Here is an 18,844-nt window from a genome sequence, read left to right on the forward strand (position 1 = left end):
TGAATAAATACGCAAGCAATCGATAGCATGCCAAATGTAAGCGCTAAACGATTAACTATCGACTACTTGTTAGCATCGACAGCTGATTACTATGTGCTGCCAGGTGGCAGCCTTGCACTTTTATTTTCGCAATTTTACACAGCATCATTGTTATTAATTTTGATTGTTTTTTACTAATATGGTTTAAAAAAAAATTGTTTTATAAATGCATTTTGTTAGCGGTAGTCATATGCTTTTATAGGCATTGCGCGCTAAGAATTTAAAATCAGCTGTATGCATCAAACTATCGATAAGAACGGTCTGCCAACAGCGCTGCCAGTGCCCTTTAATGGAAACACTTTCACAATGACAAGAGACGGCGCTGCAACAATAGTTTTCGAAATTGGCAACAGATGGCGCAGCAGAATTCGAAATAAATTCTTAGGCAATGGAAAATTGTATTAATGCAAGAAATTCAATTGAATTAACACATTTGAAGATAAATTAATAAACAATTCAAGGGCCACTGTACACACACGAACAAGCCGCACTCTTAGCGCATGACAAACCAATTTTTAATTATCTGATAATTGTTGAACTTTTATGCCTGACATACTATGTACGCCCATAAAGCCAATGGGTCTTATCAATATTGGTTATAAACCGCAGTCAGAAGTTTCCGTACTTAAATTAATAGTTTCTGTGGTAATTTATGGAACCCTAGATAAAAGGTGTCGATACACCGAATTCCATGTTCCCCAGCCCAGTGGTAATAGATTTTTATAGTCGTGTCATGCAATGTCTACTTTTTGAAAAGATCAAATGCTTTTCTTTCATTTTTGTTTACAATTATGTATGTATGTATATCGTCTATGTGCGCACTAGTACCTCGTAGAACTCCAATTTGACCTCCTCGCCGCCAAAGGGTATGTAGATACACCCGTGCGAGGGATGGATCTTGCCAACGGTTAAGCTTTCACAATAATTGGCGCGGCCCACATAGAGCGTTTCGCCGTCGACATTGGGACCGGAGGCCACCGCATTGGGTACTACATTGCCATGGGAGGCGGGTATCCATTGGAATCCGGCGCCGACTAGCACCTGCACATCGGTCACCTCGTGCTCGGCCTGGGCGTAGGCAGCATAGGCGGTACCCTTGGCCGGCACCACCTTGGCGGGCAGCAGATCGCCATCACGGAAGACGCGACCCACATAGATGGCATCGCCGTTGGAGTCGTGGCCACCCAGAACTGCGCCCTGGGGTATGTTCGAGGCGGTCGTGTCTATCCAGCGTTCCGGCTGTGAGAGCACCTCGTACGCAAAGATCTTAACCTCATCGGAGTCATAGGGTATATACAGGCAGCCGTGCGAGGGATGCACCTTGCCCACGGTCAGGCTGCCGGCATGATAGCCGCGACCAGCATACAGATCCTCACCATCAACATTGCGACCCACTTTGACGGCGCTGGGCGGCACGGCGCCGTTCTCGGCTGGCAGCCATTCGTAATTGTGGCCGCTGAGCACCTCATAGCTGTCCAGCTCCACCTCCTGGCGCGCATACGCCACATAGGCCTTGCCTTTGTTCGGTATCACCTTGGCCGGCAGCAGGTCGTTGCAGTAGAAGGCGCGCCCAATGTAAATGGTATCCCCGTCCGAGTCATGGCCGGCAACCACGGCGTTGGGCGGCACGCTGCCATGACTGTAATGCCTCCAGGTGTGTTCTGTATGGTCAGATTTAGACATCAATCAATAGTTAGCTGCACCGCGTCGCTGCACCACTCACCTGACATTGCGTGCGATGTCTGTCGTCGTCCAAATACAGCTAAAAGCCATTTGCTCTTACCGTGTTGCCGCACCTATTGGCGCGCTCTTATCAGCTCGTGTGGCTAGATAACGCAGCCCCAGCCCTAGCACCAGCACCAGGTTCAGCTCCAGCCTAGCCTAGCCTAGTGGCGGTACCGTGAGTGCGTTTCGAGCGAGCAAAAATTAAAAAAAATTAAAACTTAAATCTAGCCTTACACGTTGCTGGCCGTGAGGAAAAGGTCAACACAATCCGGCCAAATGAATTATTTACTGTTTATTTTATTTTGCGCGAAAACTGCTCGAAAAGTGGGTTAAACTCAGCAACTGTGGACTCGGCTAGGTAGCGACAATTGCATCTCCTACGTCCAAGATGCCATTGGTGCGAAAAGTTGACACATTTCATTTGAATTTTCAACTGGGTCTCCAACAAGGCCACTTTGAGTCCGAAACTCTAATAGGGTTTTAACTCTGAACCGAATGTCAGCCCACAGCTTTTGCTCAGAATATAGCCGAGCCACAGAGCATTGGACTTCCTTGTCGTCCGCTCACAGGCGGGAAATTTTTTAATGATTCATATGATAAATTTTATAAATAGCAACTTGGCTCGCGCAAGGCCGGGTAATGCTAGGCACATGGCAGTTTTTTTTCCTATTACTTAATCTTTTTTTTTTAGGTACGACTATTTAGCTCATGCTTGTGCTCGCAATCGACATGTTGAGAAGGGTGCAATTCAAGCCATGTTGATCCTTTATTTGTTTGGAGCTTTTTGGCCAGGTTTTATTTTTTTGTTGCATCGTCTCTTCGCGTACTCCACTTATTTAGTGGTTGCTGCGTTTGCGTTTGATTCTGTAGCACTTCAACGGTTTTTCTTTGTTTTGTTGATACCCTGTAGACTACACTGGGAATGGGTTCGGTTCGCGTGCGGACTTTATTTTGTTAACATACATTAACAAGCAAACCCTACTTGGCATTTAGAAAACAAGAAAGGACAATTGACAAGCTCTTTGGATATTTTTTAATCCAACTCAATCTTATTTCTTCAATCTTACATATATCAAATATATAATTTTATAACATAATAAAGTTTTACATATTTTAAGTACTTAATAAAAAACATCTACAAAGCTTTGCCATTTTGATTTACGATTTTGTTTTCTTTGTCTCCCCAAAACCTATTTCATAATATTTTGTACCTATCAAATAAAATAGTTAAATATTATTCAATAAAGGTTCGAAGCAAAATATAGATATATTTATGTGTAAAACCAGGCTTAGGCCCTGAACCGAACCAGTAAATATATTTGTTTATTTCTTGACATTTTCAACAGATAGTCAAAAAACTCCGATGATAGAAGTTAACGATAATGAAAGGGAGATTAAACTACAAACGGTATATATGTTTTTTTTTTATACTCCATAGTTATATCTAACATTGAATACAGGGCATCGCCTAGTCGGGCAAAACTAACCAAAGCACCACTGCTTATTTTTTTGTGGGTATTTTGTTGTTTTGGTTTTAACAATTGCAGCTTTTGTTTGCGATTTCGACAATTTACAACTATATGGGGAGGTGCTCCGGATTGGGGCTGTCCTGCGGGATACGGACAAGGCGAACAGCTGTTCGCCAGTAAAAAAAGGAAGGTTGTGTATAAAAAGTGTTGCATATTATGAAAAGCTGTGCAATAAATGGGCGAGTTCTTTGATTTGTGGCGCCTGATCAAAGAATCTATTTTGTTGCCAGAAAAAGGAGTGAATTTAATTTAAAGACCACTGTAGTGTGTGTGTGTGTGTGTGTGTGTAACTAGGCTACCTGTGATGCTTTCCGCTCTCAATTCACATCCGTTAGAGGCAACGCGCCAGTCGCGGTTACGCTTTGGCCACACACTGCGGCAGTTTTGGTGGTGCTCGGGCCCGGCCAACTGTGGGGTGTGCTTGTGTTTGTGTGCTTCTGTGTGTGCGGGTAAGTGACTGTTGTTTTTCCGGCTGGCAGGGACCAGCACGCGGTCAATCCAGCAACACTGGCGTGCACGGGGTCACTCACTTGGTCTGTGGTTGCGCCAGTCGTATGGCATAGCTGCTAATGGATGCAGCAGCAGCAGAAGCTGGTTGCAGTTGGGTAATACAAACAAATGCAAAAGCAACAGCAGCAGCAGCAGCAATTGCAGCAGCAGCAGAGGCAGCAGCATTCAGACGAACTAATGACGCGTTTTGCCAATCGGCAGCACTTAAAGATGCTGCTGTTGGTCGTGTTTAAAGTTAGACGGCTTGGCTCCGGTTGGGGTTGCGGTTTGTTCTGGAATGCCACTATTAAGTGGCATTACGCTCGATATCCACAGCCCATCCCCAGGAAGACTGTGTCTGCCATTGCTTAAAGCAATTCACTGGCAAAACGATGCGATTTCAATTGTTGTGCTTGCCCCAATTGTCGCCAGCCAATGGCTTGTGCTGCAGCTGCCTGCAACTGGAAACCTGACGGTCCGACAGTCTGACGGTCCGACGGCCTGGCACATTTTGGGTAAAGTTTGCCCCAACTGCGATTCGCTTAATACGACAACATGAACATTTGAGTCGCATTATGGTAGCTGGCCAGGCGATTCCTGTTAATCCGCATTCATAAGTAGGCTTTAAAAAGTAAACGCAGCTGAAAAACTTTAAGCGAGCTTTTCAAACGTGCATCTGACTGCATTCATTATATGGCACTTTTTAAGCTTAAGTTGCAATCTGATCAGCTCTCCTTTTTTATTTGATAGCCCATTTCGCATGTGAAATTAAGTTTATTTTTTATTTAGTTTAAATTCAATATTTTTTTAATTATATAAACGCTTTCTCTTCAAGACAAAAAACTGAAACCTTTAATGAAAACCTTACGCAAAATTCTAGAAAATAGTTTTAGCATTTTTTGGTCTTGATTTAAAGCCAATTTAAGTTAATGATGTGATCAAATCTGCTCTTATTTAAAAGATGACAGAAATTGTTTATGTTGCTTAAATTTTTTATGCGGAATATTTCGATTGTTAGTTTTTCAGTTAGCAAACTTTTATACCCTGCAGGGGTACTTCGCTATTGTCAAACGATTTGCAACGCAATTGCGAGTTACTCATTGATGCCGGCCTAGAGCTGAACCGCTTTGAGCCCGTGTTGCCTGTTTTTATTTGAGAATACAATTTTAGCCAGACAAGTTGGATAACAAAGCCGATTGATTTCTAACCTGAAACGAATCATATTTTTGATACAATAATAAATGCAATTTTTTCACTACAAATATATGATTTCTATGTAAATATAATACATATATTTTATAAGTAGGAAATTTGGTCTTATCCAGTTGATGAATCGCAACATAAGGCGAGAGGACATCGGTTCAAACCGTGCACCGAACCAGCAAAAATGTTTGTTGGCCTGCTATATATAGAGTAAGGTAGCTGGTTCGATTGCAGGAAATATGCAGTGAATATTTCGGGTTAGAGTATGAAATTGGCGGCCACAATACAATTTCGAGGTTTTCCCTTTGGTTAAGCGTTGCTTTTCGTATTTTTCCTCTTGGTTAAACATTTTTCAAGCGGAATCGAGGGATTCCAAAAAGGGTTTCCATGCTGTCAACTGTTGTACAACAGTGGCAATTTGCGTTTCGAGGGGCATCCTGTCAAAAAGCTGCTTGCATAAGTTGTCATCCTTGTTGTCTCCGTTGTCGCCACTTCGCTTCCGCTCGACTCGAAGCTGGCATTGCAATTGCAGCTTGATTTCCATTTGCCATCCGCTAATTGAGAGCATTGGGAAAATGTTTTTCCTTCGTCACAATTGCCATGCCAGCGAATCCAACTTGTTGCTCAGCACGATGTAATTCTTGCTTGTGTTTCGCGAAAATGTTCCCCAAATTGGATGGAGCACAGCAAATAAGGAAGTTCAATTAATGAAATCGAATTGCCAGCTGGCGAATAGCAATAACAACTTATTGGCTTTTTTTTTTTTGTAGCGAATCGAAATATTCTTGAATGTCAGTAGCAAAATGATTTAAAATCTTGAGTATTATTTAAAATATATTGGAACTATTGGATGATGGAACTATTCGTTTTTACTGCAGATAATGCCGAAATATTCCGAAATCGAATCGAGTTTAAGTAGATAAGTTGTATACTCTTTTGTGGGGGCCAGTAAGTTTGAAAAAATTAAACTTTTAATATTAAGTCGTATATACCCAGCAACTAAAGTTGAGTATTATCTCTCGAGGTGGTCAGCGTAATGTCATCTCGCTCCCACGCCTCGGCGGTTGTGTTAGTTGCATCTCCTCGCGTCAGTTTCGCACCTTATACATAAAGCGACAAGAAACGGCATCAAAGAATAAGACAAGCAATCACGCCATAGTTCCGTTAAATATCACAAGCGACAAATGTAGCTGGCGTTGCGTATCAGTTGCATAGCTAAAGTGAGTTATCCACGCGGTCACCTCGTTCACTTCGTCTTCAGCTGTGAAAACGAACAGACGCAACGGAGTCATAACGTCTGCTCATTTTTCTAATTAACATTGCTAAGATTACACGTGTTAAACTTTTTCGATTATAATCAAAATTCAAGACAAACGTATTTGGTTAAGAAGTATTCGCGAACGCGACATAGTGTTGGAACAGGTAATACTTTCCATGAAAGACAGTTAGAACTGTTTAACGTAAATCCACCTTTTTACAGGGAGCGTTAGCAGCGCCCGACAAGCCCAGATATCGGCCGGTCTGCGTACGGCGCCCCCGCGCTCTAAACATTAAACATAATTCGGCGACCGGCCGAAAGAGCCCCATACTCAATCACCGCCCCTATTTCGGCGATTATTCGGCGAATTAGTTAAGCTCCAGTTCACACCGGCTGAGGCGCAGTTGGCTCAACTTAAAGTTTACACCGGTTCTTTTCATCGCTATATATTTGTCTAATGCTTAAAACGACCGAGTTGTGTCTTGCATCCCTTATCTTACTCGGCAGAGTATAGCCGCGCTTGATAGCGTGAAGCGTAGGTGTGACACAAAGGAGTGAAAGAGAAGTCTTTATCTGGAAACGAAATAGAGTTAACCGCAATCGAATAGTCTAGCTCGTTCGATGTCTCGCGCGCATGCGTTCTAGTTGAAATTATCCGTCGTCAAGCCGCGTAGGATTATCAGCTGTTTGATGTTGTCTGGAGGCCAGCCAATCTGAGTTTGGATTCTTAGATCTTAATTATTTGCTTTGCTTTCTTTATTGTTTTTTTTTAATGTAACCTTAATATACAAATTTCCTGTGAGTACTTAGTAGCGTTACCCGTAGCAGCGATTTCCGTTTAAATAATTTTCTTTATGCACAGCTACCAAAAGCTTTAAAGCACCACACCAACTGCACTTTCGATGGGCCCAACGAACCTGCACCGATGGATATAACAGTGAGTGACAAGTCTGAATATAACTCACAGTGAGTACGGCCTACTATTGGCGAACGAATTATTTAATCGGCTTTATCGCACTCGGAATGCTCGTGTATTGACATGAATATATATAATAGTTTAACACCGCCCTGTTACACCTTAGTTTAGGCAAAAGAAAACAAAATACTAAAGAGTAAAGCATTCTTATATGGATCAGATGATTGTTATCTGAAGTTTACTTTAATTAAAATGTACCGATAAATTGTACAGAAAGGTCCGTCGCCGGTACGATCCTACGCTGAAGTCATATTGTTTATGTTGAATTAAATAAAACATTAGTAAAGGGGTAACCACCCAAGTTAATCACGAGTTACCAAGGTTGGGAGGGTAAAGAATAGGGAGCGATCAACACCTACCGCACCCTAGCCACTGAAACTCTCACATAACAGTCCGCCGTTCTCATTTTTATTAATTCTGTACGTGAGTACAGCCCGAATACATCTTATTGGACCTTCATCTTATTAGTTTACAGTCAGTGCACTTATCCTTTCTGAGCACAAAAGGAGTGATATGTGAAGGGAAGAGGAAAAGACCCACGCCAAATCCGACGAGCATAGTTTAGAGCAACGCTAGAAGTGCACACCTTCCGAATCTCTTCACCTCTGCGGGAGAACATCAACCGCACGAAGCTGGTGGCCTCTTGAATAGAGCACAAGATCGCATACATACCCTTCTGCATGCTACACTTTTTAGATAGTGAAGCAGAGTATATTTGTTTTGTTCAAGCAGGAGAAAGACTTGTTTCTTGTAGGGTATTGTGCACACTTATAGTTATATCTGATACTGATACAAGATTGAGAATAAACAAGTAAGAGGTTCTAGTCGGGAGCTCCCGACTAGGGGATAACCTAACCCTCTTCTTCCAACATCAAATGCAAATATATATCTTCTATTTTAGAAGCTATATGTCAAGTTTGATGACTCTAGCTCTTATTATTTACCAAAATTGCCCAAAAATTAGGATATCGATATTTTTATCGATTGCTTGGAAACGGAGGAAGTTATCGATTATCGGAAACAAACTCGATCTGCGCGGGAACTAGGAGCATCTACATCTAAAATTTCTCTATCTAAAAGTCTATAGCTCTTATAGGTTCTGAGATCCTTGCGTTCATACATACGGACGGACGGACGGACAGACAGACGGACATGGCTAGATCGACTCCGCTATTGACGCTGATCAAGAATATATATACTTTATGGGGTGGGAGATGCTTCCTTCTGCCTGTTACATACATTTGGGTTTTGTACAAATACAATATACCCTTATACCCATTTTTAATAGGTTCAGGGTATAAAAATAGTATTATATGACAAAGCAGTCACAGCAGAAGTTACCCTATGCCTGGCTTCAGACCTTGTCTTGGCTGTCTCCGACTGCAACAATCTTGGCTCTGCTTAAAATAGTTTATTGCTGGCAAGTTAAAGGCTAAGAAAAAAAATTGTATTTACGGATAAGTACGTTTAGACGTGAAATGCGAACCGATGGGCGAAACGGTTTGCATCGGCTATTTTCCATAGCCATCGAAATCTGAGTCGGGCGGCGAGCTGCCCACGTCGGCCTTGATCGTATAGCTGGTCTGATTGATGCTATAGTGAATGTTCAGATAGTGCCCGGTTTGGATGGGCAGCGCATAGTAGCCCAGCTGTTTGCTGGCATCCTTGTCGTTGCGATGGTAGATAACGTGTCCGTTGCTAATAACCAGGCGCAGCTCCTGCGTGCCGTTCTCGTTGCGGCGCACATTCTGCTTGATGATCTGCACCAGCTGGGTTTCCGGCTGGCGCAACGGCAGCGAGAGCAACGGCTCGCAGCGGCAGCTCAGCTTCTGGGTTAGCGGGCATGTTTGTGGGGGCGTGCCACCAGCAGCGCCCGGCTTGGTGCCGCCCAAAATGGGCAAATTGCCAAGTTGGCCCACATTAACCAAATTACCCAGGCCGCCCAGCTGGCCCAGGTTGCCCAGATTAAAGCCGGCCAGCAGGTTTTGGAGCGGCAAATTGGTCAACAGCGTGCCCACAATGGGTATATTCTGCGGAAATCCAGACAGAAAGCCAGTTGGCTGCACACCCGCCGTGTTGCCCCCCACGGGCGCGGCTACTGCAACGGGCTCCGCCGGCTTGATGGGCTCCAGGGGCGGATTCGCATTGAAGTTGTCAAAGTAGATGGGTATACCAATTCCGGCATTGCTCTGTTTAAATATGGTATATTATGCTATTAATTTGTTGCTCTACTCCTGATCTTGGCCACTTACAGCTACCAGCTGACGTTTGTTGCGCTGCTCCGGCTTGGCTGTCGTGGTCGTGGTCGTGGTCGTTGTCAATTTATCGGATGTTTCCGCAGCCGCAGCGCTGATTAGCAGTATGAAACCCAGATAGCTTCTCATGTTTGGTGCTTTGGCAGGTCTGTCTGGTTGCCCAAATGTGCCCAGTCTTTTATATGGGCTGCGACGATGGCTTTTTGGCTGCTCCGGAGCACACGAATTTTTATTTTAAGTTCTTTATGGGCCTGGAACCAGTTGCAATCTAATTAATATGCATTCAAAGTGTGTCAAATCGAACAGGTATCCAGCCCATGTGCTTCTGATGTCATGGGAATTGTAATGTGTATACATTTTTCGGTTAGTTATCTCAAATGCTTCCATCCACCCAAAATCCAATTTCAATTTAGATAGATATACAACAATCTTTCGCCCACAACGCTGAGGTGGATTTGCCGAAAAGTGTGAAACATTTCACAAAATACAATCAAATTCGATCGAATGAACAACCAAATAGTTTCACATAAGCGTTTTCCATTTATTTTCCACACTTGTAACGGAAATTTGCACAACCGCAGCTTGACGCGCCCTTGCAGCAGCTGGAAAGGTGTTGCGGAAGGTGCTGAAAATGCGCATGACAAAATCAGCATGTCGGAAGCATGCATATAAAATTACATGTGCTGCTCATTAAAAATCAATTGTTCGACGGATTTTCATTTTCAGCTCTGTATGCTTTGCATTTTCCAGCTTTGTATAGCTGTTGCAGATGTAGCCAAAGAAAATGTCTAGCCGTTTGGGCGAATTGAGCTAAAAGTTAATTTGAATTTAATTCAAATATGTAAATGGAATTAAGTGCTCACTGATTTTCTTACGACTGACTCCCTTTGAGGCTGACAAATGGCCAGCAGTCGCATGATTAAAGCCCTGGACCCTGGTGGCTACAAATTAGATTACGCCAAATCATGTAACTGGCCAGGACGCAAGCACACGAAAAGGCGGAGTCAGTGCCATGTCAACGTCTCCATCCCGGCCAGAAATTGGCAGCATTTTTTTTTCTCACTCCAGGACCAATTTTGTGGGTGAGGTTTTCAATTTGTTGTGCTTTAAAGTTCGACGCTCTGAACGATTAGCAGCCAAGTTGGGCAGCAGAAGTGTTTGGGATTGCGATTGTGACTGTGACTGTGACTGTGACTGTGAATGTGACTGGACATGGGGCATGGGTATGGCGTGGAGCAGGGGCTTCCAAACGGAACCTGGAACACAATTGGGACTGGGCGTTTGGCAAGTTTGTTTGTTGTTTTTGGTTTGTTTGACAGTTGGGCGATTGTTGTTCTTGTTATTTGTGCTGTTGCCGCTGCGGAGCTCATAAATCAAATAAGTTTTGACAAATTGCACATTAAAGTCGCATTTTGTGTTTGGCTCCTGTTAAAAATTTAATTTGCATCCACAAATATTATGTGTAACAGCTGCTGGCCAGCAAAATTGCAAGACAAAGCCCTAGCTAAGCATCTCTCCTGATTTATATGGCACATATGTACATATATATCGAGCCAGTCACGATAATTCAAATATATGTATCCACATATGCGTCCTAATACAAATGCATCTACCAAAATTGGCACAAGAGTCATGTTTAAAAATACTTTTCAACATAAAGTATATTTTATGGCACATAACAACAACAGCAGCAACAACTGCAACAGCAGCTATAAGAAATGCAATAACAATAACAATAAAAAAAGCTAAGCTGCACAGGCGGCAGGCAGCGACGTCGCACAGTGGAACCATTGCACTGCTCTTGCTGCAATACTAATAGATGTGAATTTAAATTCTATAAAATTCAGTTAACATTGAAATAAACAACTTTAAATAATATTTGTTTATTATACAATTTATAAGTATGTATATACTTATATTTCACACAAGTCTGCGAACCGGTTAACCATAACCGTTTCGAGCATGTAACTCCAAATATGCTAACTTTAGCATGGTCGAACTTGAATGAGGAACATATTTTTGTCTCTTTAGAAAATCTAGAAGAGTTTAACTTTTTTTTTATTTCAATTATGAAATACTGTGACGAACCAAGGTTCAATAGAAAATTTGTTTGCCTAATTGAAAAATCTAAAAAATGCATTGTTTTATATAAATTGTGAAGTAAAATGTCGCACGGATGTTAAATTGTTACCTATAAAAGACATGATTAAATAATAATAATGCTAATAATAATTTTCAGTTGTCAAAAATAACTCAAAATATTTATTTTTTACATTACTTACTAAAGAAAATAATCATATACATTTGCTAAAGAAAAACTGAGTCACATTTATTTATAATCAAATATTAAATGTTAACTTCAGCTAAGAGAGCGCAACTAGAAGTTACCCTGTACGTAAGATATTACATATATACCATAATATATATACAATTTCACACGCCAATTTAAGCGGCTCGCAATAACTCTTCAGTTAATTATATGTTAATTACGCCTGCTTCATTTTCGCCACGTGCTATCGTGTGACGCCCCACAGTGCGACGTCTCGGCAACAGCGTTTCGTTAAAAAGAGAACAAAATGCAAAAAGAAATGCAATAACAATAACAAAAGCTCAGCGGCAGAGGCGGCGGGCAGCGCCGTCGACATCAGCGTTTCGTTAATGGTTGCACCGAAGCCGCCGCCGTTGCCGTCGCTGTCGCCGTCGCTGTCGTTGTCGCTTGAGCTGCCTGTCCAGCATGAAAATCTTATTATAAATGATGTTGGAGCCAAATGACCAAAGGAATGGAAAGTGCAGGGACAAGAATGACAAGTGCAAGACCAGGGGCAAACAGCGAGAGCGAAAGAGCTAGCTATATTTCAATATTGAGACGAAAGATCGCTCAAATAAATGACAGTTAACCCAACTCAGCAGGATAGTCGAGCTAATGTTAGGGCGCCAGAGCATGACTGGCAAGTTACTAAAGCGATTACCTGAGCACTACCCAAAAACACATATATCCTTTTTGTGCAAAGTGCAAGCTGCATCACCTGCGATGAATAATTGTTCATAAGCTTTAAAAGTTTAAAAAATAAAAAGCATATTTCTAGGGACTTTTCTGAAAGCGTTAAATAAACTACTTTGTCCCCCACCACAGCATTTATCTAACCATATTTGGTAGGTGCAAATTTTAGCTAGAGATACATTTTAGCTCCTATCCTGAGTATAAATAGAAAATTAACTTTTCCAACCAGACCCAAAGGTACGTTGCTGGTTCGAACCATGAAACGAATGTTTTTGAGCTTGCGGACCAATTGAGAATCAACCTTCAATAAGGTTGATGGATAAATGGAGTTTTGCTCAAATAATATTGCTTAAAAGTTAATTTGGTAAACTTTTTTTAGTAGTCGCGTAGTATAATAAAAGTATAATAAACGCCAAGATAATAGATGGTGTGTTTGGAAGTTTTTATTGTTCAATTGTGTTGATGGCCAAGTTCGTAAAATGTGTGCAGAGCACATACATTATCGAAAGTACTTCTCTACGACTGCGACTGTGAAGAGTTTATATAGTGTATGTATATATTTCGTCTGACAGTCCAAAACAAATTATTTCGATTCAAGGTGGAACTCTGCTCTCAAACCTGTATGTTTTCCTACATGAGCTAAGTTTTGGTTCGAGCCTTGGTTCGTTTCACTCTTAAAAACTGAACAAGAGGTTCTAGTCGGGAGCTCCCGATTAGGGGATACCCTGAACCCTCTTCTTCCAACATCAAATGCATATATATATTCTATTTTGGAAGCTATATGTCAAGTTTGGTGACCTGGCTCTTATTATTTACCAAAATTGCCCAAAAAACAGGATATCGATATCGATTATAGGAAACAAAATCGATCTGCGCGGGAACTAGGAGCATCTACATCTAAAATTTCAAGTCTCTAGCTCTTATAGGTTCTGAGATTCTTGCGTTCATACATACGGGCGGACGGACAGACGGACGGACGGACAGACAGACAGACGGACATGGCTAGATCGACTCGGCTATTGATGCTGATCAAGAATATATATACTTTATGGGGTCGGAGATGCTTCCTTCTGCCTGTTACATACATTTGGATTTTGCACAAATACAATATACCCTTATACCCATTTTTAATGGGTTCAGGGTATAAAAATGGTTCGGATATAACAAAAAAAATGAGCTTTCGGTTCAGTTTTTTAGGTTAACCTGTTTGGATCGGGCTTTAGTTCACAGCAAAACAATCAATTGCCAATATTGCAATGGCTTGAACCGGTTCGATTCGCTTGCATATTTCGTTGCTGTTTCTATCTCTGTCTTCGTCTTCATCTCGTCTTCTATCTCTTTCCCACGCTTCGTGCTCAGCATTGTCATCGTGTTCTGCCTGGCTGCATTTATTGTTTCTGTCGCATATTCCTCTCTCTGCTTCTTCGCTCTGCTGAATGTTGTTTATTACTGATATTTTTGTTGTTCTCGTTCTTTACGCATAACGGTAAAGTAACAAATAATTTGGTTGTGTTTTCAAAAAAGCTGTTGATTAAGTCGACGCTAGCGTCGCAGTCGCCGTCGCTGCCGCAGTCAGGAATGGCGGCAGCGCCAGAATTCTGGGTATAAATATAAGAAGCTGGACGGGCCGAGCAACAACACAACAGTAAGAAACGCAGGCAGAGAGCAAGAGCGAGAGCGAGAGCGAGAGCGAGAGCAAGAGCATCGAAGCCCACAAGTCCCCACGCAATTTCAGCCCGACATGACATCATATATGTGGCGCGAAGGCGCTCTGCCGCTGCTGTCACTAATCCTCCTGCTGGTCGTGATTTGTGCCCGGGCCACGCCAATGCCAGCAACAGACGCATTGGCCAGAGGGCAACAGGAGCTGACCACCATTGAAACGACACTTAAGGAGGTGCAGCCGCAGCCGCAGTCGCAGTCGCCGTCGCAGTCGCATCGCATTGACTGCAAATTGACTTTCGATGCGACAATGGACTCGTTAGGGCAACAGCAGATGCAGGACAATGGCTGCAACGTGCTGCACAGCAGCAGCACTAATAAGCCAGCGGATGCGGATGAGGATGCGGACCACGAGCTCGACCACGAGCAGGCAAAGGAACAGGCACAGGACGAGCCGGCGAGTGTCCGGCGAAATTCAATGTCTGGCAACAGCAGCGGCAGCAATCAGCCCCTTTATGAATTACAATTGGTTGTTTGGCCCTCAGATATTGAGGTTGGGCATGACATTGGCAGCACAACAACCAGTACAACAGCGGGAACGACAACCACAACGCCAACACCATCACCAACAACAACAACAACAAAAACAACAAAAACAACAACATCAACACCAGCAGCATCGACACCTTCACAGTTGCCCTTATATGAGGATCAATTGGTCGTATTTCCGCAAATGGATTTTGAAGAGGAAAATTTTGATTATTTCTTTGATGAGCTGGAACCAGCAGAGAACGCCTCAAGCACAACATCCCAACCGCTGGCATCGTCGACAACAACAACGAGCCAGCCAACTGCAGGACCCGACGAACCGCAGCCAGTTTATGTGTTGGAAAACTATCGCATCAAGCACGCCAACGGCACCGAGGAGCACAAGTAAGTGCGCCCCCGGACACTAAGCCCGGTCACCTGGCCCATCTGTTCCAATCCCAATAAACTCACTCTCATCCGCAGATTGGTGCTCAGCAACGGCCTGGTCAACTACATGAAGCTGTACATGAAGCGTGTGGGCGACACACTGATCAATGTCCAGGAGGGCTACAATTCGGTGCCCGTGGCGGGCCAGAAGCCAAAGATCCAGACGCTTTACTACATTGCCGATGAGCGTGGCTATAACGTCTACCGGAGTAAGTTTCCAGCTTCAACTTAAATTATCATCATCATTTACAGTGCCTATCTGTTTGTATCTCCGCCCCAATAGTCGAGTACGGCCCACCCCCAACGGTGCCGCCCACCCGCGTGCGTTATAAGGCCACCAAATCACCACAGTCAAAGCCAAACATATGAGTATGGAGAAATCATATTGTCGCACTGTGAGACGCAGCTGCTTAGCATATTTAAGACATTTTTTTTCTACTATTTTTTTTTCAACTTAAAATAGTCATATTTATTACATAAATTCTTGGAAAATATTTTATTATTTGGCTTTAAGCGGAGCATATTTCAATTATATTTCAATTGTTGCTCCAGATTTCTGTGAACTTGACTGTCACTTGTTAAACTTGGTTTCTATTGTCTCTTGCATTTAACAGGCAGTTTATCCTGTTGATTTATATTTGCCATTTACAACAAAATGGGCAAAACCAAAACTGAGTTGATTCCGTGACATTCATAATGAACTTTCGTTGGTAAACAATACTTGTATTAATTGAAGGCATATCGGAAAATAAGTAAACGTGGAAAATGTATTATATTAATATATGTTACATTTTGAAAAATAAATAAAAATTCCACACATGTTAACCTGTCAATATAATATATTATTTATATTTACCATATTTATATATAAACTTTCATATATGTTTATTTTAATTATTATTGTATTTATTTTATAATGAACTTTCGTTGGTAAACAATACTTATATTAATTGAAGGCATATCGGAAAATAAGTCAACGTGGAAAATGTATTATATTAATATATGTTACATTTTGAAAAATAAATAAAAATTCCACACATAATAATCTGTCAATATAATATATTCTTTATGTTTACCATATTTATATATAAATTTTCATATATGTTTATTTTGATTATTATTGTATTTACTTTATATATTTTTTATATGCGCCTTGAACCACTGTGCATCCTGCCAGCCATTTTGGTCTTCCGGCCCGACTTTGGCTGGGATGCCAAATAAAATGTAACGCCCGCAAAATGATTTGCACTTTTTTTGGTTGTTTTTATACCCTAAACTCATTGAATATGTGTAAAAGAAGCATACTGGTTTTGCGCAAATGTATGTAACAGGCAGAAAAGGAAAGCAGGAATCCTCTCTGACCCCATTAAGTATATATCTTCTTGGTCATCCGTTAGCCAGTCTGCCGTCGGTCCGCATATATGGGGGGTCGATCTCAGATCCTATAAGAGCTGGATAACTTGCCCCGTTGTCATGAAATCCATAAGCATCGATATTGAAATCTTGTTTTTGTTGCCGATCTTGGAGCTTATGAGAGGTAGAGGTACAAGATTTAGTAAGTTAACTCTCGTATAGTAGACGCATATACATAATATCTATATTTTTCGTTACCTCGCCCTCGCCCCCCGCAAAATAATTATTTCGGACAATAAGCTCCGAAGTAAATCACGAAGGCATTTGCAATATTCTTTAGCTTAGTGAAGAAGCAGCCTAGCTTTTTTTTTTGTGATTATGTCTATGTACATGTTGAAGGAAACCTGCCGACGGTGGCTCGGTGCGGTGTTCAGGGTATCCCCTAGTCGGACACACCCGACTTGAGCAGTCTTACTTGTTGTGTTTTTGTTTTTTTTGCTGCCTCCGTCTACGGATTGTGCCTTTGTTTGTCTCTCAATCGCACGCTTCTTGATTGCTTTCCTAGTTTTGGATCCTTGTTGTTGTCCTTGCCGCTGCTGCTGCTGCTGTTGTTGTTGTTGTTGTTGTTATTCTGCTTCTTGTTGTTCCCTGTCGACGCATTTGGCGCCCCAGTCAATGCTGATGATGCCATTTAGATGCATATCAAAGTGTTTCACTTTTGGCCAATCCTTTCGCAATTTTTGCATATGTATGGATGTATTCTACATATTTATTTATTTATATTTTGTTTTTCTTCTTACTTTGTGTGATTTTTTCTTCCTATTTTTATTTTTTAAGGACTCTGTTGTCTCCTTCGATTGTAGTTTATGGCTTCTGGCTTCTTTCCTACTCTGCCACATTCCCACAGTGGGAGTAAATCTTTGGGTCCTTTGTGGCCAGAAAGTTTCCTTGTTCGTCAGCCTGTGGCAGCTGGCACCAATCGAAAGTTTCATCCTGTATTATTATTATTTAAGGCATTTGTGTTGCCTTGATATTCTGTATAGATAATATTCATATTGCCCAGTTAAAGTGTGTTTTTGATGCGATTTGCCATTAAAGTTAAGCACGCGCATCTCCCTAAAGTTTTACGAGACCAAATGAAAACAGGATGTATCTATAGTCTTTTGTCAAATATTGTTTGTAGCTATTTGCTGCGTATTCCTTTGTCTAACAACAGCTTTCTCAAATAAGAAATTACTTTTCTTACTGAAATATCTAGCATGTTGTAAAGGAATTTAAGTTCAAGCATACGGATTGTTACTTCGAATTTTACTTAATATTAATAAACTTTTGCCAACAGCTTTATAAATTCACAAAACAAGCTTTTAACTAATTGTGGAAAATTCGCTGCTTGGCATTCAATTTGGTTATAAAAAATATGCGCAGAAAAGTTTTTTGAATCCGAGTTTTCATCTATTTTGTGAACTATAAAAACAAAATGGGATATAAAATTGTTTTGTAAGTGCATAAGCCGGCAAATGGTGACATATCCAGATATATATATATATATATATATATCAAGTAACTTATCAACTTCATTGAAAACCTTCTAAATTTCTTATCTCATTCACTTGTACTAAAAGCTAAGTATGATTAATTTTGTTGAAGCATGAAAGTCTTTTATGTAGTAAAGCTGTCACATATCTCCATATATTTAATACATCAATTTAACGCATAAATTCTTTATATTTGGTATTAACATAATGTATTCATTTATCAACAAAATTCCGCAACGATCAGTTAATACAAATAGTTGATAAATGTGATATGTAAATGCATATAAAAGCATAAGTAATGCTGGTAAAAATGTAACCGCAAACAACTGTGGAAATATATATACAATATATACTTTTACACACACATGTTTATAAATTTTTAACGAAAATCCACTAAGAGCTTTACCGAACCAATTGGCCCATTTTGGTTTAAACTCTGCCGCGGGGCGTTTGTTTTTCTCTGCTTGGTTAAGTCGAACGGGGCGTGACGGTGTTTCCGGTGTGGGCCGTGTCGTTTGGTAAATGTAACGAAATCCGCCAAGCGTCTGGCAAATTTTTATAAAACTGCACATAAAGCTATTTGTTAATTCAATGAATTTTATTGGTGTGTGTGTGTGTGTGTGTGTGCGCGCAGAGCGGCAGAGGTCCCAGCTAGGCCGGCCTAACAGTCAGGTCCTTTTTTTGACAGAGCCCTTTAAATGCCACATTGAACATTGCCAGCCAATGTTCGGCGGTGGCCAAATGTCGCTTTGTGGTTGTGTGTGCATGCGCGTGTGCCAGTGTGTGTGCGCGTGTGTGTGAGTATGCTAAATATACGCAATGATAAACACATTACAAGATATTT

The 18,844-nt window shown here is 41.4% G+C and overlaps 3 protein-coding genes across 3 annotated transcripts; 1 reads left to right on the forward strand and 2 right to left on the reverse strand.

The window, feature by feature from the left end:
* Nucleotides 1-789: 789 nt before the first annotated feature.
* On the reverse strand, nucleotides 790-1,895 carry LOC115771340. The gene is made up of 2 exons (XM_030717010.1): nucleotides 1,763-1,895; nucleotides 790-1,700 (listed from the first exon to the last, which is right to left on the reverse strand). Exons 1-2 carry the CDS (start codon nucleotides 1,767-1,769, stop codon nucleotides 850-852), a joined length of 858 nt encoding a protein of 285 aa, XP_030572870.1. The 5' UTR covers nucleotides 1,770-1,895; the 3' UTR covers nucleotides 790-849.
* Nucleotides 1,896-6,215: 4,320 nt separating this feature from the next.
* Nucleotides 6,216-15,921, forward strand: LOC115771362 (mediator of RNA polymerase II transcription subunit 13). The gene is made up of 6 exons (XM_030717043.1): nucleotides 6,216-6,407; nucleotides 6,466-7,041; nucleotides 7,106-7,209; nucleotides 14,211-15,070; nucleotides 15,149-15,321; nucleotides 15,396-15,921. The coding sequence occupies exons 4-6, from the start codon at nucleotides 14,217-14,219 to the stop codon at nucleotides 15,479-15,481; spliced, it is 1,113 nt and encodes a 370-aa protein (XP_030572903.1). The 5' UTR covers nucleotides 6,216-6,407; nucleotides 6,466-7,041; nucleotides 7,106-7,209; nucleotides 14,211-14,216; the 3' UTR covers nucleotides 15,482-15,921.
* LOC115771325 lies at nucleotides 8,665-9,603 on the reverse strand. The gene is made up of 2 exons (XM_030716990.1): nucleotides 9,472-9,603; nucleotides 8,665-9,408 (listed from the first exon to the last, which is right to left on the reverse strand). The coding sequence occupies exons 1-2, from the start codon at nucleotides 9,601-9,603 to the stop codon at nucleotides 8,731-8,733; spliced, it is 810 nt and encodes a 269-aa protein (XP_030572850.1). The 3' UTR covers nucleotides 8,665-8,730.
* Nucleotides 15,922-18,844: the final 2,923 nt, after the last annotated feature.

The sequence above is a fragment of the Drosophila novamexicana genome, unplaced genomic scaffold (assembly GCF_003285875.2).
Source record: "Drosophila novamexicana strain 15010-1031.04,08,12 unplaced genomic scaffold, DnovRS2.1 tig00000068-arrow-arrow-pilon, whole genome shotgun sequence".
NCBI lineage: Eukaryota > Metazoa > Arthropoda > Insecta > Diptera > Drosophilidae > Drosophila > Drosophila novamexicana.